Source organism: Vulpes lagopus, chromosome 7, assembly GCF_018345385.1.
Source record: "Vulpes lagopus strain Blue_001 chromosome 7, ASM1834538v1, whole genome shotgun sequence".
In the NCBI taxonomy this organism is placed as follows: Eukaryota; Metazoa; Chordata; class Mammalia; order Carnivora; family Canidae; genus Vulpes; species Vulpes lagopus.
In genome coordinates, this window is record NC_054830.1 from 31,085,747 (window position 1) to 31,110,105 (window position 24,359).

A 24,359-nucleotide genomic window follows, 5' to 3' on the forward strand; every position below is an offset into this window, starting at 1 on the left:
GTTATCAGATTCTCCTGAAGTGGGTAGGACTGGGAGACATGTTTTTTGTTTGCTTTGGAAACAAACAAACAATTGCTAAGTCAGAGTTCCATGAAGTATGGTCCTCAAACCTGCTGGATTGGAATGATGTGCAAAGCCTCATTTAAAAAGCAGAATCCAGAGTTTGACCTCAGATCCACTGAACCAGAATGTCTGTGGTTAGGACCAGAAGATTTGTTTTGTTTAATAAAGCTGCAGGCATTTCTTAAACAAAGATTCAGGACTTCCTGGGATGTCTCTAATTCCAGTTCAATGCTTACATTAAACAAAAATACATCAGCACTGTTAGACCAGATACCAATGGTATCTACTTTCTGCTCCTCTTTGTCTTTGAGATGGTAATGATAGTAATCACAGCAACAGATGATGTTTTGAGCTCTTACAGTGGCAGACAGAGCACTAAGAGATTTACATGCATTATTCCCACAAGTAAACCCACATGACCCCATTACTCTCCCATTAGTTAGATAAAAACTGAGGCTCAGAGAAGACATGCACATTTCCCGAGATGATACAACGAACAAGTGGCTGAGAGGGGATTAAATTGCTAAAGGGGAGGGCTGCCTATGTGGCTTACTTAGTCCATTAACTGTCTGTCTTTGGCTCAGGTCGTGATCCTGGGGCCCTGGGATAAGAGCCCTGCTTCAGGCTCCTGCGCAGCAGGAAGTCTACATCTGGGGAGTCTCCTTCTCCCTCTCTCTGCACCCCTCCGCCTGCTCGTGCTCGCTCTCTCAATCTCTGTATCTCTCAAATAAATAAAATCTTTAAAAAATTGCTGAAGGGCAGCAGAGCAAAATAAAATATATGGAAGCTTTTCATGTGCTTTAATTATGGTTGCAAAGAACACCTGAACACAGGTAAGAGTTGGTGATGGTGCATAATGTAATGATACATAAGCACCATGGGGAAGGGGTGTGTGAAGGACCCAAACTGCGTGGTGATCCCAGAAGAGTACCTCCAGGGCAGAAACTGGAGTCTGTTTTGAAGTGAGAGGTTATGGGGACGAGCTCCCTTGGGTCGCTTCAGATCTTTCTGGGCTCACACACATCTCTGTTCCTTGTCCTGCTGCTCTCAGCTTGAGCTTCTGCTCCCTCATCTTTTATCTTGCCCTGATGCTAGAGGGCCCAGCTCTGCCTTCTGGCTGCCCTCCCTAGACATCGTCCCAGCTTCAGCCTACATTGCCTACAGCCCCAGTCTCTCAGAATCCCTTAATTTATATTCTTGAGAAAGGTAATCTGATTGGTTTAGTCTACCATGCTACATCACTTTCATCACTTAGAGATTGCTGGCTAGGTGCCATACTTGACTCCAGCATTGTGGCTGAAGAGGAGGAAGGAGAGTGCATCGTAGGGTAAAACCGTGGCTACCTGAAGGCCATGCTCCCCAGGAAGGCAGAGTATTTCCAACACAACTCAAGCCTTCATCCAAAGGCTCTCAGAAGGCCTTAGGATGAAATAAGACTCGTCTGCAACTCCCAAGTCCTCATGGTTAGCATGGGTGAGAATATTTGCTACTTCAGGTTTTATGCCTGGTGGAAAGTCGAGTTTGCAAGCTCCTTTAGGGTAGGAAGTTATGTTTTGTGCATTGCTGTATTCCCAGCATGTAGAACAGTGCCCAGCACAGAGGAGGTTCCCAATAAATACTTGTTGAATGAATAAATGTTATTGCAGTATCCAGCAACTCCCAAATGTTGTGGATCAGACACGGGAAAATCTGATTTACATACGGTTTTGGTCCTGGCCCCTTGACAATGTTAATGCCATCCTAACCACAACACAGCCATGGACATAACTCTCTAGACAACCCACTTATTATTTGCTTAGAGGCTATTACAAATATTTTGGGGTTGTTTGGTTTTAATTCCTGCTAATAACTAAAAATTAACTGTGTGGCCTGAGTAGGAGTTGGTTTCTAGGATCCTTAAGGAACAAAGGTGCAAAGAAAACAAAGCATTTACATTGGTAGTTCTCAACCAGGAGTGATTTTGCCCCAAAGGTACATTCAGGAATGTACCACACTTTAAAAAAATTGTGTTAAAATAAAGATAACATACAATTTATCATTTTCAAGTGCTGAGTTCAGTAGTATTAATTACATTAATATATTTGGGCAAACAATCTCCAGATTTTTCATCTTGAAAAACTGGGACTCTACACCCATCAAATAACTTTCTATTCTCCTTTCCCTGCCAGCCTCTGGACACTACCATTCTATTTTCCATCGCTATGAATTTGACTACCCTAGGTGTCTCACGTAAGTGGAATTACACGATGTTTTTTTCTAACTGGTTTATTTCACTTCACATGATGTCCTCTAGATTCATCTATGTCGTAGCATATAACAGGATTTTCTTCCTTTTTAAGACTGAATGATACACTACTGTATGTATACACCATATCTCGTTTATCTTTTCATCCACGGACAGACATTTGGGTTGTTTCCACCTTTTAGCTATTGTGACTAAAGCCGCGATGAACATAGCACATATTCATATCTTTCTGAGGCCCTGCTTTCAATTCTTTTGGGTATAAGCTCAAAAGTAGAATTGCTGGATCTTATGGTAGTTCTATGCATAAATTTTTGAGAAACTGCTGTACTCTTTTCCATAGAGGACACACCATTTTACATTGTCACCCACAGCACACCAGGGCTCCAATTTCTTTGCTTCCTCACCCACCCTATTTTTTAATTTTTATTTTTTGATAGTAGCCATCTTAATGGGCATGACGTATGGAGAGATTTTTGGTTGTCAAAACTGAGGGGGAGGGATGCTACTGGCATCTAGTGCATAGAGAGGTCAGCGATGTTGCTAAACATCTTACAAGGTGTAGGACAGTTCTCTGCCACAAAGAATGAACTGATCCCAAATGTCAACAGCGTTGAAGTTGAAAACTCCCAGTTTACACAGTCAGGTTCCTCCTTCCTGGTAAACCTCATTCCCTGACTCATGTGGCCTCTGTATTCTTTGATGCTCGAGGGCAAATATTTTTAAAAATCTGGAAAGGGAGTGAGGACTGAGAAGATGGGCAACATTTCTTTTATTCAAATTTTATTGGAAGTTTACAAATGTATTACAGACATCAGTAAAACATATCCATTTTACAGGGCACGGATCTCAAGCAAAGTGTTCACAACAGTCTCTGGCAGAGCCCACACCAAAGGCCCATTTGGGACCTTCTTTACAAATAGCTTGACACTCGACACACAAAACAGAGTCTGGCCTGCCTCACCTTCTCAGACCCTCTGAGGTTTTGTTTATGCACTTGGAGTTAAAGCAGGAGATGGGCAGAGCAATCCTGTACAGGAAAGAATGTGTTTAGGAGAGGGAAAACTGCCAAAGTCCTAATTTGCTAAGGAAAATGAAAGATTCATAGACCTTAGAATGTTAAGTCAGGGTCCATGGTAGAATCAAAATGCTCTCTGGAAACACATGAATATCAACTAGAGAGGCTGGAGAACAGATCCTACTAGTGGGTAAAACTCTCCAAAAATTTTTTAAAACGTGGGTCAGTGACCTATTGAACATGGATGGCCAAATGCCCAGTAGGGTGAAGGGATGTCTCCAAAAACTCTCAGGATAGAACAATTTTTTTTTTCTATCCTACAGATCCATCATATCTAAATCACCAGAAATGTTTTCCTACACTACTTGACTTTCCTCCCTCCTTTTTTTTTTTTTATTCCCCTTTGGGGAAAGCTAGTTTTGTCAGCAGGAAGTAAGCTTATAAAAGAGTATAGCTCCCAATAGTGAGTCATGGTTTATGGCAGTCTTGTGTTGACTGGGCTACTATTATGAGAAAATGGAAAAGGAATCCATCCTTTCTTGGTCCTAACCCTTGACAACTACTTCCAAGTGGTCAAACAAGCCCCGGTGTCTGCTGATGCCCCCATAGGACCAAGGCAAAGCTGTTTTCATTTCTGCTTCCCTTGAGCTTTGAGAGCTGTATCTCAAAAGGCGGCAATCTGTAACTGCCTTCAAAATCAGGAGGGGAGGCTTAGCTGAGTCCAGCAGCTGGAGGGCTGTCCATAGAGCCCATTTCAAAGCCTTGAAGGTGCTAAACGGTTGCTAATAGCAACTCTTCTGGCATGGAATATTCAGATAACTGGTTTTATTTCCCACTTTCCTTTGTCATAGATAGATTCTCCTCCTTAGGCATTTAGCATCTGGTTTCTGTTAGACAGAAACATACAAAGAGCACTTCTCCTTGGAATTTAAATATTTGTGTTATTTCTTGTTAGAAGGTGGGATTAGACGAAGAATAAGATGGCCTCTTATTTGACCTCTGCAAAAGGATGAACAGAAGGCTGCCTGTAATGATTGGCCAAGAACACGGGAATGCAAAAGGAGGCCAGAGATTTGTCTTTGTTTTGCTTAAAGAAGTCAGCCTCCACTTTCACATCCACAAAGGAACTGGGCTCTCACAGTCATTTATGAACGATGCTTCCTAAAAAGTTGGTGTACTGTTTGGGGCCAATGGCAAAAGATGGAAAGACAAAAATCAGTTCACAAATGAGATTTGTTATCAAATAACCTCAGTTCTGATAGACTGATCCTAGCCAGTGGGAGTGTCACAAGGATTTCTGAAGCTGCATCCGTGCTCCCTGGGAAAGTGTACAGTGACAAATTGGTTTTATCTGCCAGGCTATCAGGGATAGCAGAGCATGTGCAACATACATGTCATCACCGGCTGCTCCTGAACTCAGCAATGGCGAGTGGTACCCAAGAAGTGGAAAGCCACCGTAGGAGAAGGAATGATCATTTGTTGCAGTGCAAAAGCATGCCACAGAATGGGACAAGAGGATGAGAAAGAGCTGCCTTCTGATCCCCTATTGCAAATACAAAATTGCCTGTTCCCTGGGCTGGCTGAGGGCAGAAAGGAAGAATGAGACATGAGAAGGTGAATGTAGAAAGAAGGCATCAAACAAGCAACACTAGGAATTCCACCCGCCTTGAACCTGCACAGGACCAGGAAGCATGGTCTCACCCCACTCACCTTCACACTTGATAGAGATCCCGGAACTACATGACAGAAGGAAGGGTACCTGAATGCCACACTCAGTGCCACCAGACTAAGAAACCTGTTCCCGGTATCAAGGGTTGTATGAATTGGCAGTGCCTTTCAGGAGATGGACGGTGGCTACTTCTTCCTGGGAAAGAGCCAGTTCTGCTGCCACTGAATTGAGGGCAGCGAGAGGAAATGAACTGAACTCCAAAGCTGTGGTTTTAACCAAAAGACTAGAAGACCAATATGAAGAGAGGTAGGAAAAGCAAACCCAAAGGCATTAGAGATGAGAGGAAACTAGCAAAAGATTGCTTTTCTAGGACAGTCTATCAAAGATGAAATGATGATCCAGGAAGAGGTGAGTGTAAGCCCCACTCACAGGCCAAACTCGACAAGGAAGAGCTCGTGGTCATGACGGAAGAATCAGGTAACGACCTTAATTAAGCTCTTGCCTCAGAAGAGAACGCATTGAGTTTTAGGGGACGGGATTCCGTGATGCTAGGTGTAAGTTATCATTAACAGGTGGACTTCCTAAAACAATGACATCCTGCTCTCTCCAGGGCCTTCACTGGGAGGTCCCATCAGCTTTGTGGTGATTGGACCGTCCTCACGGGCATTGTCTGTAAGGTGCCTGGCTGCACGTGGGGTGGGGAGAAGCAGCGGTGAAACACGTGGAGGTGATCTTGTTTCTAGACGGTGCGACCCTGAGGCTCGCATCTCACTATGCTTCAAGCTCTGGCCAGTTCAGCGGCCGGATGCTCCCTGGGCAGCTAGCTCTGAAATCGCTTCTTCCTCCCATCCCTTCATGGGATGTGGCTACTTGTGGACTTCCGGCCACCCTCTTCTTTCTGCTGATAGTGGCTCAAGCCTCATCTGGGGAAAGTAAGAGGAACTTTTGAAAAGGATGGAGTTAGAAAGCAGCTTTTACCAGGAGAATTTCTTTCAATGGATTCCAGGCCGCAGAGGATAGACATTATTTTCAGCTTTTTTGCTATGTTAAGCGATCTACTTTTGTCTCTCTTTTCTTTTTCCAAAATGCCTTTTTTATTCTCAGTCAATCAAGGAACTCGAAACTCTTAATTGGACTCGCCCGATTTCTACCAGAAACCTGCCACTTCAGTAGCATGGTGTTGCACATTATTTCTTAATCGGTTTTTGCCAAGCAGTTTACAAACTTACTATACAAACGTAATAGAGTTAATTTTCCGGAGGCTTGGATAATTAATGAAGCATTTAGATATGAAGATAGCATGCGGAAAACAGCCACAACCAACATTTGCATTGCTTTTTTTTTTAAAAATCAGTGACAATGACAAATGTCATATTAATACCTGAAAAGCAAATTATTTTAATACATCCTGAATGGAGTGCCATTTTCACGTCCTTTACAGCCTTCTTTTCCCCAGACCCATTTGGGATGGTGTCTGAAAAGCCACTTTTCACATTCTCTCCATAAAAAAATACTAGAAAATATTAACTACTATACTGAAAAGAGACCACGCTCACCTCACCATGGCAGATGGCCACTGAGATACACCGTGTACTACATCAACAGTACATCTCACTAAAGGTGGGTCCTCCGATGGATTATTTCTACTGCCACAATCCATTAAAGGGAGGAGGAGAATGGAACAAAAAGCAAGCGCTTCATTCGGAACTGAAGCAAGGTAGGAAGTTTCATTTTACTATAAACAACACAACCGTTAAATGTCTTCTTCAAGCAAACTCACTTTTTTTGAGCCCATTTTCTGTCTGACCAACAGTCCCCAAAGTTCAACATGGAAATCCCCCTCTAAATAGCATTTATTTTTCAAGGTCATTACCCTGAAATCTCCTGAGCAGCTCCCTTTCCTGGGTTACCCAGACACTCTGGTTGTGGGGTGTGTTAAACTGGACTCTTTCCACAAGCACTGGGGTGGGGTGGGGGGCGTTCTTCAAGGTGGCAGTCACTTCCACTCTACTGCATCTCCAGAAGTACTTCTTTGCTCTGACCTTCCCCTTCAGCCTCTACGCTTGACCTGCCTCCCGCTTTCCAATTTCCTCGGTCCTTCTCCCTGCATGACGTACAACCTAGGACACCCCATCACTCCCAGAGCCCCACAGAACCTTCTGTCCTTAAATGTCTACAGCTTCAGTTCATTTGCACTGAGGACAACCGGTTGTCAGGCTAAGGCAGCTGTTCCGTCTGCCTTGGTAAAGGAAAGCAGATAATATAATCCAGGAAACATGAGCACCAGAAAATAATGCCACACTCAAAGCAACGTCATGCTGACATCACACGACGGGTACCACTCACAGTCACTTTCATTTTCCCCAAGGGACAGATCAAGAGTGAGCAACTTCCACATTCCTAGTGGGGACAGCATTGTTGCTCACGGGACTTTACGGACACTGGTTGGTTTCTCTAATTGGCAAAAGTTAACGTTTGCAATTAAAAAAAAAATTACTATCACTTTGTAGGGAAGAAATTCTACCAAGGGTGGGAGCAGACTTAAGGATGTCTCCTTAAGATGGAATGGAGCATAAAATGCTTTGGGTGTAATAATACTTTTTTTTTTTTTTTAGCCACAAAAAGCCAAATCGAATAAACTCCTTTGAAAAAAAGGTCTCACTGACATGTAACAAATTTGTATAGAAAAAAGAAAGAAAAAAAAAAAAAGGGCGGTCCTGGACCACCTGTGAGTACTACTCAAAGACGACGCTGGATGTGCATGCAAGTCTTCACTGAGTCCTACGATATAGAAATTCCTTTGATATTACAAAATACAAAAATATTTTATCAGAACTCTCATTTACATTGCATTTACAATGGACATGTAAATAACTTAGTCTGGGGTCCTGGCTAATAAACAAATTACTTACTGGAAAAAAAAAAGGGGGGAGGGTTCCTAAAAGTAAGAGAACCAGAGAGGATATAAGCGAGCGGGGAAAACAGTTTGCCACCTTGCGAAAGGCGACTCAACACAGACTTACGGGAAGGGAAGGAGGTGACCAACCCTGGCCTCCACAGAGTCTATAGCGTTCCCAAAGTGAAATGTGCAAATAATATTCAACATGCCGAGAACTGTGACTACCTATTGAGTCAGTCTCTATAACCTTGCCTCCACCACCGCCAGCATTTCCCTCATTTCCCTCTGTCTCCTCCAGCAACCACCCCCCCAAAAGCGCTTTAGGATTTAAAACAGTGCAAGTTTCTCCACGTACATTCTCAGCTCCCATCTTCCCCCCATTCCCCTGGCCCCCATCCTATTAAGAGATGATGCAGTTTTTGCTCTTCTGTCTTTTCCTGCTGTGCAACTGTCCCCTGCCCCCTAACGTGGAGGACTTGGGGAGGCCGTAGGAGCTGTACTTGTGCAACAGCTCATCGCTCGTGACATATCGCAGGCGGGCCGGCTGGGGGATGGGTTCTCCTAGGAAATAGCCCTCGTTGTCGGATTCCGAAGAGGAGGAGCACGTGGAGCACCAATCGTACTCGGTGAAGTAGGGTCCCCATCGCTCCCCAAAGGCGTTCTGCAGGGCCAGGTCCGACACGGTTCTCGGGCACTGGCCGTACAGGTCCCTCCGGGACCCCTGGCCCAGGCTCTCCTGGAAGCTCCGCTGGCGCAGGAACTGGTCGTAGTCCTCCCGGGCTCGGAGCGGGGGCCTTTCTTTCAACCGAGACAGGGCCTCGCGCTCGCTGGCCAGGTGCAGGGCGTTGTCGGAGCGGGAGCGGCGGGAGCGGCGGGAGCGGTGAGGCCGGGCGCGGCGGCCGTCGTCGCGGGAGCCACTCCTCCGCCGCGTGCGCTCGCTCATGGGCTGGATCCGCAGGCCCTCCTGCCCCGGCAGCTTGCTGCCCGCCATCCCCCCATCGAAATCAAAGCTCTGGTGCAGCCTCCCGTGCGACTGCAGGTCTCTGTAGCCGATGGGGTTGCCCAGCTGGTGCAGGTTCCCCTCCATCTCCTGGTACTGCTGGGCGGAGAGCAGGCTGCGGACCGACTCTGCGCTGCGGAACTGCATGGACGAGTTCAGCGTGCCCATGTTGCTCAGCTTCTCCGAGACGTTCATTCCAGAGTCTTTGCTGAGGTCAGGCATGGAAAAGCGGGACAGGTGCTCCTGGCGCTTGGCGCCGCCGTCTGCGGACAGGCCTGGGGGGGGAGAGAGGGAAGAGAGGACCGTGGAGGTTAACGCAAACGTGCAGTCTTGTTCATCTGAACCATGCCCTGTTGGAGATCGCTGCATACGGTTGTGCAGTTTGTACACTGCACAGAGGCTGTCTCAGGACGTGCGGGGGTGGGGGCGGGGGCGGCGGCTCTCTCTCTCTCTGTCTCTACTCCACAGCGGGTAGGGCACCTGGTTAAAATGCATCCACAGGGGGATCCCTGGGTGGCTCAGCGGTTTAGCACCTGCCTTTGGCCCAGGACGCCATCCTGGAGTCCCAGGATGGAGTCCCACATCGGGCTCCCGGCATGGAGCCTGCTTCTCCTTCTGCCTGTGTCTCTGCCTCTCTCTCTCTATCATAAATAAATAAATCTTAAAAAAAAAATGCATCCACAGAGGTACTTCTACTAGCTACAAATTCCTCCAAAGGCTCATTGTGCATCTTATGCATGATGCTTCCTCTGTTTAGAATTTCACTTTCCAGAGTGCTTCAATTACCTTTTTGATCTGATGCTGCACTCTAAGTACGCAGGACAGATGTTTTGGATGTGGAGGGTTTCAGCTACAGAGGCTGGACCATGCCCAAGCAAATCCTCCTGTGCCCGCAGTCCCTAAGCACCACATCTCCAATGTCTGGTACACTAAGTGACTCCCTGGGTGTACGCAGAGGGATATTTGCTCTCTCAGGCTGTTTAGTGAATGACTGCTCCAGAGTTTTAAAGGGGCTCCTAACAGCTAGAAGATGTGAATGGAGCTCTGGGGCTCTCCTTCCTCCTCTGGGCAGGCACTTTTTAAAACAACATCATGAACAGCGGGTAATCTCTAGCAATGGATGTGGAGCCCCTAAGTGTCATCACTGGCATGGCTGAAATAAAAACTGTTTTGCAGGTAGCAGGAGATTCTTGACTTAAGTAACTTCCATTTTGCCCACCCTAAGGCAACACACTCTGAAGAAAAGCTTAAGAATGGCCCAGGTGGTAAAATCTCAGCATTTTTACTCATTATCTGTTGGAAGATGAGCGGTTTTGCCATTGCTGGTTGCAGAAAACCTGTCTTTGGGTCGCAATGGCCCATTATGACCCCTGCCACTGATTATGCTTCCCTACCTGCTGGAGCCAGCAGCTTCCACTCCCTTGACAAAACCAATGTTATGAACAGTTTGAAAAACTACTTAGCAATATCTATTTTAGCTAAACACACCCTCACACACACACGAATTATCAACGAAGGTGCTTTGAATATGTGTGTCCTTTGTGTGTGTGTGTGTGTGTGTGTGTGTGTGTGTGTACTCCTGTATTATTTCTGTTGGGTGTACAATGAGAATGGAGGTTCTGTGATTTTCCATTGCTAGTCTTGATTATATACCTAACAGAAATCAGCTTGTAGGTCCAAAAAAGTATAAGGGTACTCAGAGAAGCTCTCTTTATAATAGCCTAGAACTAGAAACAACTCAGACATCAATTAATAGGAAAAAGGATAAATAAGTTGTGGTATTTTCTACCATTCCTTCTTAAAAGGAATTAGGAGTCTAGAGAGGTGGCTGATTCCAGGACAGGAGAAGTGAAGGTAAAATAGAAGCCTGGAATATTTTGCTATGTCAAAAAGGAAGAAAGGGATGCCTGGGTGGCTCAGTGGTTAAGCACCTGCCTTTGGCTCAGGTCATGATCCTGGGGTCCTGGGATCGAGTCCCACATTGGGCTTCCTGCAGGGAGCCTGCTTCTCCCTCTGCCTCTTTCCCTGCAGCTCTCATGAATAAATAAATAAAATCTTTTTTTTTTTAAAAAAAGGAAGAAAGTCTTACAAATTGAAAATGAGGGTCTCCCACTAGCTAAAGCAGAGCAACCTGAGCATCAAAACATTTTAAACAGTAATGGTTTATAAACCACTGAAAAAAAAGAGGGAATCATGAGTCCAAACTGATAGCAGATAAACATCAATAAATTAACGGGGGAGAAAAGTGGGCTCTTCTACACAGAATATTGGGCAGAATGAATACACACAGAAGCGGTGCTGGATTTGGAAGCCCATCATTTCATAACCACTCTAGGTAAAGACCGATTCATGCAAGAATTGAATTACGCTAAAGTCAGGGGGTAAAATTTGATGGAGGAACAGGATATTTGCGTGGTGTTAAGTGTTTCTTCACGTATTTATTAGCTGTAAGGAAAAACCTAGTAGCTACACAATGGAGAAATCAGACAGCACTTTGACCAGGAGATCAAACTTAACGACATTGATGAGGTGGGACTGGACATTGTGTGCCTCCCGACATAGGTCCTAGAAGGACACACTCACTCATGCAGTGTTCCAGCCAGGAACACATTTCCTGAATGGATTCAGAAGGAAACATTAGAACAACTCCCAAATGGGGAAAATTCTATTAAGAAAAAAAGGGACGAGGGGCATCTGGGTGGCTCAGTGGTTGAGCGTCTGCCTTTGGCTCAGGTCATGATCCTGGGGTTCTGAGATGGAGTCCTGCATTGGACTTCCTGCAGGGAGCCTGCTTCTCCCTCTGCCTGTGTCTCTCATGAATAAATAAATTCTTTTTTTTTAAGAGGACTATATTCCTAAACATATATCTTTTTCAGTATCATAAAAGTCTGAGGGAATGCTCTATGCCGAAGAACACTAAGGAACCGTGGCAACTATATGGAATACCTGATCCCGACTGGAACCTATTCTCTAGTGAGAATATTAGAAAGGATAACTGTGGGCAAAAAATGGGACATGGGCAATTAATAAACATATTATGCTAAATTTACTGTGGTAATTTTGATAACAGTGGTAATTATGATAATTGTTGGAGAAGATCCTTCCTCTTGGGAAATACCCATGAAAGGATATGATAGTACAGAGCTGGATGTGACTTCCTCTCAAATGGTTCAGAAATAGATTTCGTCTCTCTGTGCGTGCGTGTGTGTGCGCGCATGCGATGGAACAAACAATACACTAATAAACGAAAGGGGTAAACTGTTAACCACAGGTACATCTAGGTAGGTAGAGTACATTCTGGGTATCGTTTGTTCCATTTTTTGCAACTTTTCAGTAGATTTGAAATCATTGCCAAGTAAAATCTTCCTAAAAATTATAGTGTATGCATATACAATGGTTTGCTTTTCGATGCATGGGGAAGTTACTGGGGGCTGGGAGGCAGGAGGCAGGGGTGGGTGGCATATGCTGTTGGTGTCTAGTGGGCAGAGGCCAGAGAGAGGTTGCTGAACACCCCACGATGCACACACAGGGCAGTCCCCACAACAAAAACTTATCCAGTGCCGGACGTCAGTAATGCCACAGCTAAGAAACCATGATGATGGTTTCCACGTGATGATGGGAATGAACTATACCCAGCAATACCCGAAGGCTGAATGTCATAGAAAATGCTGGCAGACACACATGCTATGTGAGCCCTTGACATGAAGCTCAAGCGAAGCCTGAGGCTGTCTATGGTGGCAGAGATCAGGACAGTGGGAAGGGACATAAGACCAACTTCGAAGATGCTGGAGATGTTCTATATCTAGGTCTGGATGATGGTTATAAAAGGATACACATGGAAAAATTCTGTGAGGTGTAGTTTTAATATTTTGTTTACTTTACCTTACATAAGTCATACCTCAGTAAAATGGTATAAAAATAAAGCAGTACTGTCATTAAAGCGCCAGATTTGAATGCCAGATATGCTTATGGAGAAACCATTCTGCCAACCACGATATTTTCATATGTATTTTTTAGCTTCATTGCTGGGGTACTTGTCAGGGCAGGAGGGGATGAGTGCTTTAACTCCGGCTTTCCCTGCTGCTTATCTCTGACACACACATCATAAAAGCTGATTTACAACAGCCTAATCACTTCCAGAACCTCCCCAACCTGAAGGCGGAGAGGACAGGACAGCAACCAAGGATGATGAATGAGTCGTCGGAGCGGATGAACTCCATCCAGTAGGGAAGGAAAAGATTCTTCCAATTACAGGGAGAAGCAAAAACTATACAGGTGGGCATAATGAGCTTTCCCGGCTTTCTCCTCCAGCTCCGGAGTGGAATCGGCGTCAGCGTCAACAAGCAAGCAAATACCATAAATTCCCAAACAAGCCGTTTTCCTGACCCTGTCATTTATAAGCCCCTAAGTCAAGCATTTCTGAGGACATCCCATGTGTGAACAGATTCTTTTTTCGATGAGGAGGTCAGCATGAAGATGGGCAGCTTCTGTCCTGCTGGGAGGTGATCTTGCCCTCTCTTGTACTTCTGTGTTCTGGGCAATCTTAGGATAACCGTAACCACCTTGGCCCTCCCCAGAAAAGAAACGTGCTTCCTCAAGAACAGGAGGGGCCCGTTGCTCAACTCACCACCGACCACTATCACTTACCCCAAACATAGGCTATTCCCTGGGGGATACGTGGGTGGAATTGGAAATGCTACCTGCACAGTGCAGACATCATTAATACATTTATTTACTTACTAATAAACCTTCTTATTGATTAACTCAGACTTTTCCCCAGGGTCTTCCTGCACGCAGAACATGAACAGAATGGCCAATGTTGCCCACTGATGAGCAACAATCATGCATTTGCCTTTAAACAGGTGTCTCTGTGGTTAATTTCAATATTGGCAAAATCCAGAGTCCTTATGCAGACCTCAAAGCCCTCAGGTCTCTCCAAGATCACCCGCTGGATGCTCTTCCCAGCTTACTTGGTTTTAGCTATACCTTCACACCCACCTGCAAGCTCATTTCAGCCCTCTTTGGAAAACTCTCCCCTTGTATGGCTGATTTCTGCAGATCATTAATGTCACCTCTTCAGAGATACCTGTCCTGATTATACTTTCTACAGTAGCAAGTTGTCCTCCCCCCAACAACCAGTCGCTTTGTAGCCTTGACTTTTAAGGGCCCCACCCTGACTAATTTTTTTTTTAAGTTCCTATGTTTGCAGTTGAATGGATGTCTCCTGGGAGCAGGGATCATGTCCCCTGTTCCCTGGACTCCCCCTGAAATAGGAGTGCCCCACTGGTGCTCAGTAAGTATTTACGGAATTAAGGTCAATGAATCCTCACTCTGCCACAGCTAGGAAGAAGCAGCTGCCGCCTGACCTGGAGTGGGCCAGGACTTAAAGAACTACCAATGGTAATTCGGATGGGTGGGATGCCAACCGTCAAGAACAGAAACACACGGTCACACATGTCAATCTCATTGTGGTGCTCTGTTATACGGTCTACCATCTGGGGCTTCTCCAATTTTAAAGTTGAAGAACGTGTGGTTTATAATTAGCTCCTCAATCTGCACAAAGTGTTTGGGTTTATTAATCATAGCTCTGGAAATGTGTTTAAATTAGCAGCTTCCATGCCCCCAAGACTATCACAGATCACACCTCAACTTGAGAAACCCTCCTTCTTTCCCTGAACCAGAGAGCTACTTCCTGGCTGGGTGACTTAGGACAATCTTTGAGCCTCTAGAGGCACATCTCTAAAATGGGTATAACAAATCTGAGTTCAGAAGTTGTAGTGACATTAGATGAGGAGAAATGTACTCTTCCTTATTAAGACTCATCACAATTGTCATAACTTTGTGTTGTCTCTATTTCACCTTCAACTCCTCGGCTGGAGGGCAGGAACTGACTCCTGTTTGCTAGCCCCCATCTCACTGCCTGGTATTGTGGTATTCCGTATGCTGGAAGAAAGTAGTAAGCAAGACCCCAAACTGCCAATGAAAGGAAGGATGTCCCAAGATTTTTATACCCAGCCAACTGTAAAGGCAAACAAATGCCTGAAGGTGTGATTCTATGAATGAATGAGTAAATGAATGAATGAATCCGAGAAAGATGACCCACACAGGCCAGACACATGGCAATGTTCATTGAAGATGAGCCACTCTTAAAATAATTTGTGTCTCCAAACTGCAGCTGGGGACTACTTCTCCACACAGAGGAAATTCAACTCTTTATTCCATTTGGGCAGCATGAAACTCAGTGTCAATCGCTGCATATTGACAGAGTCCAACCAAATGGGGCTCTAAATGTCACTCTCTCCTGCTGCAATAGACACTTTTCTTGCCCAAGCTACGATGTGTGCACGTGCATGCCTGCAAGCAGGGTGTGGTGGGGGAGGTGGAGATTGCAAACTAAATTCTCTGGGGAGCCCATACAGTCTGACCTCATATGTGACATTGGCATGATCACAGTGCGCCAACCTGTTCTGGAGAACCTGGCTGAAGCATCCCATGTGACTGCATGAGACATGGATGTTAGGTCCTTCCTTCTCCAGTGGAACTCTGTTTTACTAATAGACAAACAGAGTCTTTGCCTCTCCAAATAATGCAGAATTTGTGAGAGGTGCTACACCGTGACTGTGAAACTAATGGTCTGCCTTTATCCTTATCTCAGCGATCAGTGTGGCCAGGAGCTACACAAATGTCCAGGGGCTGTAGGTTTTCATCAACATCCGTAGGCCTTGCCCCACAAGGGGAGGTCCACGCGGGATTTAGCCCACGCTTCTCTGTGGTTAAACTGTCAACACGAAGCTCCAGCCGGGGTGCTATAAGCAATGCCAGCATGTCAGTCTGAGCAATATCCCTGCATGGCAAATGGAAGGTCTCAGAGAAGCCAGTGACAGCGAGAAAAATCAATACCCTCAAAGAATGCCCTGGGTCTGATGGAAGAAAGACAATCTTTGTGGTGTTGCCTCTCTCTGTTTATTATGAGAACAGAAAGTACATGCTCGAGTCCAGAGAGACGACAATGCAGACTTCAAGGTAACAACAGCCCTTTTGCTACATCTTTCCATTCCTTATTTATTGCCTTTCTAGTCCTATTTCTCCCCTCCACAGAATCTGGCAGAGAAAGACACAGTAGTGTTTCTGCCAACCTAAATGGTGCATTCTCATTTTACGTTTCAGTGTAGTAAAAGAAAGAGTAACTACTCACCTTAGACCTCTAGACATTTACAACTCACACTGATGATTTAGTTCACTTGGAGAAAGGTTTTCCCTATATGACTTTTTAATTTTTTTCCCCCTGAAGTAGAGACATGAATAGGAACTGTTTGGAACAGGAGTTTGGAAACTAAAGCCCATGGTCCAAATTCAGATTACTAATTGTTTTTGTAAATAAAGTTTTATTAGAATGCAACTATACCTATTCATTTGTATATTGTCTAGAACCGCTCTCCCACTATAATGACAGGAATAAACAGTTGTGACAGAGACTGTATGACCTACAAAACCTAAAATATTTGTTATCTGGTCTTTTCTAGAAACTGTCAACCTCTGGTTTAGAACGGGAATGTGCTGGGAAGCTGTCTCAAGCCTAAGCATCCCCAAAGTCGTGCACTCTGCACAGTCTAAGTCTCTCAGAGCATGCAAAAAAAACAAAAAACAAAAAACAAAAAACAAAAAACAAAAAAAAAACCGTCTTTGAGGGACAAGCTGATTCAAGTGTGTCGGGGGTGGGGAGGGTAGACTGATCGGATCCCTTGGGATCCCCTCTTTCCAACTAAGTCAATTGATTTCATCAACACTCTGAATTTCAAATTGGCAACAGCTGGAGAGAAGCTGTCATCTGGGCAGTGGAGTTTAACCACCACCACATGTTCCTTAGTGACAGGGCACAGAATGTTTGAAAAGAGTAGGACAGGGAAGGCTGAGGGGTGGGGCTGGCAAGACAAGGAGAGGGAAAAGGAAAGGAAGGGAGAGATTATGGACACACTCAAAATTCCTTACTACTAAGAGTGTGGCCTGTGACCAATGGCAACAGCATCCTAACCAGACTTGCAGAATCCCGACCTGCATTTGCACTGGAGCCTCTGGTGATTCACACGCCCTTGAGGGTTAGAGGAACACTGTGCCAGAGTTGTGACAGAGTTTCAGGTACAATCTGCTTTGCAACTAAAGGCCTTTAGACACCAGGCAACCCCACACCCTCAGACACTGATTCAGGGTTTCTCAACTATTAGCATCTTAGGTAGGATCTTTTTTTTTTTTTTTTTTTTCCCTGTGTGGGAGCTGTTGTATGCATCGGAGGATGTTTAGCACCATCCCAGCTCGGCTCACTAGATGCCAGTAGCACACCCCCCAAGTTGTGACAACTCGCAATGTCTCCAGACACCGCCAAATGTCCTGTTGGAGTACAACTGCCCCAGCTGAGGACTACTGCTCGAATAGATCAAATCTCCCGGAATTGGGATGCTTCTGATTATAGCCTAAGGACTCTGGTTCCTGATCTTCCAGCAAAACTGGGTTAATCCTGCTCCACCCCAAATGCAAACATGAGTCTGACCACCAGATTGGGGGGGGGGACACAACACCCTCTCTTTCTAGAGAAGGCTTCGTGCTTTCCACAAGGTTGGGGGTGGAATGTCTCCGAAATCAGGGAATTGCAAAGTTGTTTTCTAATTTCCCCTTAACAAACCCACTCCTGACAGTCTGTCTCTCCCTCAGCGGGTTTCAAGAGTTCCCTGTGGCTAAGGCCTTCACTGTCTCATTCTCCTCCCCCATTTGAAGCTTTTGAAATCTCGAGGCCTGAGGCAGATCTCTTACTTCCTTACTCTGGACACCAGCCTGTCTAGTGGGTCCCCAGTGACGAGCTGGTCATAAGTGGTTACAGTCACGTGTCTGCCATCTGCTCCTGTGGTTCCAGGAAAAGTGCTGGCAGACGCAAGAAACAATTTCCTTCAGGCAGCTGCTGCCGAGAGGGAGGCTGAGGCAGGCTGGGGGGGAGAGGCACACGCTTCTGACTTCACACCTCCCCACTGCCTGCCTGGGTCCCCCTCCAGGGAAGGGCCATTTCTCCATCCCTGGCCACTTGGGGAGACTGACCCACAGTAAAGCACAGCTGCTTTATAACCAGCTGGTTCTAAAGAAGCCCATGACCAATGCTGGTTTCCCCAACAACAGAGGCATTGGTATTTATTTATTTATGTATGTATGTATGTATGTATGTATGTATGTATGTATGTATGTATTTATTTATTTATTTATTTATTTATTTATTTATTTATTTATGGCATTGGTTTTTAGCAGCATTCATTCCAGAGACTTGTCTTTGAGCCAGAGTAGTTGGGAAGTGACAAGTGTCACAACAGGACTAAAACCACTCTTCGTGCAGACCCAGGACAGTTACAAAATAGAGGCCGGTCAAGATCAAAACCCCGATTCAGACTGGAGGTCCCTTCCCTTCTATCTGCTGAATTGCTCATTAACTTCCTAATAAAGTTACCCCAATAAAGACCGATGTGTAAAACACAGTGAAGGGGCAGACCAGGAAGTAACATTTTTAGAAACATGTGGGGTCAATTTTAACTCCTATTCAGCTCCGTGGGGGATTGTGGCTGTGTAGCCACAAAGCCTATTGCTAATTGAAAGGATGCATAAAAAATTCAAACCAGGTGAAGACTGTTTGCCAGGGTTTGCTCTGGGCTCCTGCTGACCCCATGCTGCTTTCCAGAATCCATTTACCCAAGTCAACAAGGAGACCCACACTGGGGTCCATGCTTAGGAAACACTTGACGACATGGGGCAGAAGCTCAATGGCTCTCCAGGGGCAGAGAGTGGGCAGCCAGGGACTTGGAGATCCATTTGGGTTCTTTAAAGGTTCTAGACAAAGCCCTGCCACTGCCAGGCTCTGTGAACCAGGCCCTTTTGGGTGACACCTCGAAAGGATATTATACTGTACACAAAAGACAAATAATCCAATCAGCATATCATGATGTACAGCTATTACAGACAGTAGTCACAGGAGGGAGGAAGCGCAACACTCTAACAGGGAGTGAAAGACTAGCTCTACCTAGACTGAGCATTGGCAGAGAACCCTGTGCTGGTGGGTGATAATTATCCTAACACCTAAAGCATGGGAAGGAGCCAGCCCCACCAAGAATGAGAGAAAGCATTCCAGGCAGAGGGCATGAGAACATTCTGTACCAGAGAAAGTTCTGAGTGCTCTAAGAAGTGACAGTAGGGCAGTGTCACCGGAACACAGTGCACACAGTGTGTGTCGTCCTCAGGCAAGCCCCTGGCTGGCTTTGTGCCTCAGTTCCCTCACCTGTAAAATGGGAGTAAGAGTGGACTCCACCTCATTCGGGTGACAGTGAATATTTAGTGGTGCTGGTGTGGTGACATCAGATGGAATATTCTCACTTTCACCTCATATTTGTTACTTTAAGTATTTTTCTGCATGTTGTCATATATGAAATTGCTGGGCATTGATATGCAAGGTTTTCAGATGGGTAACAGAGTGCTGGAATCATGCACTAGGGTCACACGGCAGCCACTTCACAACTACTTCCTGCCTTTTATTTTTGTGAGTAGAAAGAGTACAAGGAAGATGGCCACAGGGCTGCTAGAGATCTGTGGGACAGGAGGCAAAGAGAGAAGTAAAGAACTGCTCCCACAATTGAGCTTTGAACCAGTGGCCACAATTCAAAAAATCTTTTTCATCAATGGATAATTTCCTATTGCATAAATATGAATTACCGCTACTCACAACAGCACGGATGAGTCTCATAAAGTGAAAGATGCCAGATACAAAAGCACACAAATAGTACGATCCCACTTATATAAAAATAAAACAAATCCCAAACAAATCCAACCTATTTGAACTTAGGATAGTGCTTGCTTTGGAGATGAGGGAGGGGCGGAGGGTGAAAGGGGCATTGGGGAGTTTCTGTAGCCCTGGTGATGGTCTATTGCTTGACCAGGGAAGTGGTGCCAGGAGTGACATAATTCATTGAGCTGCAACTTATGATTCCTGCATATCTCTGCTTGTTACACACCTATCAAATGTTTATTAAAAATTACCACAAAGAGAGGCAAAAATATACTCATGACAGTTTGAATGGTGAATATGTGTCACGCACTCCCCTTCTGGTGTACTAGACTGTACGGCTAGTACCTGTGGGTCAAACTGGCAGCTAATATGCTAGACCTTGTTTGGTATGAAGGGTTCAATTTCTTTCTTTCCTCTTTAAATTGGAAAGCACGGGGACCTTCATCACCTATGGGCTCATCCCCGGGCACATTTACACATTTATCTTAATCTGCCTGTCCACAAGCCTCTCTTCCCTCTTAGGCACATGCATTTCCCACCAGCGTGGGCCAGCTTGACAAGAGGGTAGAAGTTTGGTTTATGGACTTGAGGGGCAGTACTCTTTTAAGCTTGGGATCCTTGCTTCTCAAGATCCTATTTACACATAGCTGGGAGTTGACAAAGTGCTGTTCTTAGCATAAAAGTTCATGACATCATGTGTGATGGAGCCAATTCCTGGACTGACAGATGGGCGACAAGATACAATGAAGGACAGGTAGATGGAGTGGTTTTCAAAGGGATGGGTGGATGGCACGAAGAGCTGAAAGGGCGGGGAGGGGATAGAAAGTGGATGAATGAATAAATGCATGCAAAATGATACATGTGTAGAAAGAGACATGGTTTCGGGATTTTTATCAAGCTTTTACAAATTCAAGCTACAGAATACAGTTCTTGGGTAAGAATTAAATTTTCAAGGAATCATTATTACTTCTGTTATTAATTTACACTTAAGATACTCCTCACTGGTGCCTCCCTCCATGTCTGGAGGGGAAGGCAGGATGGTAGAGACGAAGAACTGAAAAAAGGGGGGAAAAAAAAGAGCAACTTGCCCAAGGTCATGGATGAGGATGGGAATCAGTGACAAAGGCAGGGACTGAATTAGTTCTCCAGACTTCCAAAGGCAGCTTCTTCTCAAACTTGAGTGGGCATGCAAGTCACCCAGGGATCTTCTTAAAATGATGATTTGGCTCCACTGCCTCTGGGGCTGGCTCCAAGATTCTGAAATTCTAACAAATCCCCGGGGTGATGCTGATGTTGGTGGTCCACAGGCCCCACTTGAAACAGCACTGGCCTGGGTCCTATCCTTTATTGTGAATTTGGAAAGAAAGCCTGGTTTCCCTTGTTCCTCCTAACACATCCAGGAAGGTGTGGATCCCAGACCAAGCAGAGGACTGTTCCTGAGCATGTAATGCCCCCAAATCTCTGGCCAGGGAACCAAAGAACTCTGACAAACAGGGAGAGAAAGTATGATCTTGCTCTACCCTGTTCCCTTCTTCTTCACTCATCGACATAAATGAAGCTGCCACCAACCTATTTCCCTGCTTCTGACAAGAGCACAGCCAGGACTGAGTTCTTAGAAAGCAGAAAGACACTGAACCTGGCCGTGCAAACTTCCCTTCCTGCTCTCGATCTGTGCCCTTCACCAGGCTTCCTGAGGCAGCTTGGGCTTGGCGAGACTCACCCTCCACACAGATGGGAGAAGCAGCTGCTAGCCCAGGAGGAGCTGGGAATCCAGAGTTCTCCAAAGCACTCAAATCTCTCTCCTCCTCCCTTGCCAATCGCACACATATCCCAGCCTGGGAGTTAAGGAAGCTGTTCCAAAGTGTCCTCTCTGGATTATTCGAAAAAGGATTCTGTAAGCACTTAAATTGGGCAATTTCTGAAGCACTTCTCAAAACCTTTAACTGGCTTCAGTGCAGTAGGAAGTACAAGAAGATACTTTGACAATAGGTCCCCTCCCCCACCTTGCTCCACCCTCATTCAGAAGGATACATCTTTGGGAAACAGTGGCTTAACATTGATTTCCTGTTAAAAGCCAAACATATCTGCTTACAATTTCTATCCCTGTCACTGGAACAGTGCCACGGGCAGTGGAAATTGAAGGTTAAGGCAAAAAGAAGATTATCAGTAAAATGGATCCTTTATTAAGAATTTTTAAGTTTTGTTAACCATGGATTTTTGCATGAATTTTGATTTTTAAAAAAAAATATTTAATATATTTATTCATGAAAGACACAGAGAGAGAGAGGCAGACACATAGGCAGAGGGAGAAGCAGGCTCCATGCAGGAAGCCTGATGTGGGACTTGATCCCCGGACTCCAGGATCATGTCCTGAGCCAAAGGCAGACGCTCAACCACTGAGCCACCCAGGTGTCCCCATGAATTTTGATTCTTAAAATACCACAATGAACTACTGCTTATATATATATATATATTTTAAGATTTTATTCATTCATTCGATAGAGAGCATAAGGAGGGGCAGCAGCAGGCAGAGGGAGAAGGGAGAAGCAGACTCTCCGCAGAGCAGGGACCCCGATGAGGAGTTCCATCCCAGGACCCCGGCATCATGATCTGAGCTGAAGGCAGATGCTTAACCGACTGAGCCACCCAGATACCCCAAACTACTGCTTATCTTGATTACTGTGTTTTTGGCACCCCTTCCAATTATGTACCCACAGAGGTGCCTCATGCCTCCTCCTGGTCCATGCCAACCAGACAGGCCACTCCCCTTTTGCCTTATTCAAACCTTTCATTTCCTTTGTGAAATTCCATGGATTGTACATTTCCTATAAACTGTGTTTACTGGGGTAGTGAAAAAGTAATTGGTCTTGATACAGAAGGGCCTCGAGTCTAGTCACGGCTCTGCTGCACATGCCAGGAAGACTCTGAATAAATCATTTCCCCCCTCTGAACCTCAGCTCCTCTTCTGAACCTGCACTAGAGATTCTCCAACCTTCTCCCAGCTGAGAGTCTGTGATTTTTTCTTTTTTTGAGATGTTCAAAAGGCTTGTCTTTTGTTTCTATTGAGATATTTGACACATAACGTTGTATTAGTTTTGCGTGTTCAACACAATGATTTGATATATGTATATATTGCAAAGTGATCACCACAATAAGTCTAGTTAACGTTCATCACCATATCAAGTTTCAGGTTTTTCTTGTGATGAGATTTTTAAAATCTTTCTCTTAGCAACTTTCAAATATAGAATATAGTACTATTAACTACAGTCACCATGTTGCATAAATATATCCCCAGGACTTACTTTTTTAAATTAAAAAAAAATTGAGATAGAGAGAGCACCTGCAAGTGCATGTGCAGGGGGAGGGGCAGAGGGAGAGGAAGAGAACCCCAAACTAACTCTGAGCGGAGTGTGGAGCCCAACATGCAGCTCAGTATCACAACCTTGAGATCATGACATGCGCTGAAATCAAGAGTTGGATGCTTAATCAACGAGCCGACCAGACACTCCCCCAGGACTTACTTATTTTATAACTGGGCATTTGTACCTTTTGACCCCCTTTATTATTTAAACATTTTTTTTGACCCCCTTTATTCATTTCTGTGAAAGTTTGTGATTTTGATTCTATGATCCAAGACAGATACCTCCCATTATGGGATCAGCATTGATTACCATATAGGTACCAGAAAAGAGCCTAATCCCCAAAGGAATGTGGATTCCTCGATCAAACAATCAAGGAGGTAAATGAGAGAGCAAAGAGAAATACTGAAGTGTTGTCTGAAATGAAAACACTTAGGAGGTTCCCTAAGTCAAGGAACATTTAAGGATGTAGTCCATTGACCGAAAGAAAAGAAAGAGAGGAGAAACCTAAACCCAAGATTTGTGTATTTCATCACTGCTTGTTATGTCAAACTTATTGCTAGCTCACGAGTGGATCCTATTGTACCTGCTAGCATGTGCTTTGTCCCCAGAAAGCCAAAATGGAATGGCCAAGGCTCACTTTAAAATAGACTGTGGTCCTGACACTACCTGTTTCAGAATCACCTGTGCGTCTTGTTCAAATGCAGTTTCCTGGTTCTTGTCCCAGACCTACTGCATCAGAATTTATGGGAATGGAGCTCAAGATTGAATTTTCAACAAGTGTTTTGGTTGATTCTGATGCCTATTTCAAATTTAAAAACCCACTGCTTTGAAGTCAGATGAATGTGAATAAATAAACAGGTTAGCCCCCTCACTAGCCAGCAACCTTGGAGTTCAGAGTCTGAATAGCCGCCTGTTATATAACTCTGCCTCGCTAGTGCCAAGCAAGGTGCGAGGATTCTGCAACCTGCCAAACCCTGAGCTGCTTTCAGACGCAGGATTTCCAGGACAGTTTGTGTTACCTTTCCCACCAGATCTTGGCTGGTGAAGACTGATGACTTAATTCCCCAGCCCCTGTCACTAAGTGTGGTCCCTGTGCCAACCCAGCCAGGGTGGATGGCAACCCAGCTCCTCTGGAAACTGTTCAGATGGCTAGCTCCCGAGAAACCCATCAGGCTGCTGGAGAATGTAGAGAGGGAGGGATTTTACTTGGTCTGGCTCCAGCCCTTGGGCCATCAGAGCTGTTCTCTGCTCTGCAAGCACATAAAACCCCCAAATATCAGAGCAGATGGGTGACCA

At 45.1% G+C, this 24,359-nt stretch overlaps 1 protein-coding gene across 3 annotated transcripts in view; it reads right to left on the reverse strand.

The window, feature by feature from the left end:
- Positions 1-3,071: 3,071 nt before the first annotated feature.
- PRICKLE2 (prickle planar cell polarity protein 2) overlaps positions 3,072-24,359 on the reverse strand; it is a 321,321-nt gene continuing 300,033 nt past the window's right edge. For all 3 annotated transcript variants that reach the window (XM_041760924.1, XM_041760925.1, XM_041760926.1), the window contains one exon: positions 3,072-9,166. In XM_041760924.1, coding sequence (XP_041616858.1) covers positions 8,292-9,166 — 875 coding nt within the window. In that variant the 3' untranslated portion in view covers positions 3,072-8,291. The remainder of the gene's footprint in view (positions 9,167-24,359) is intronic.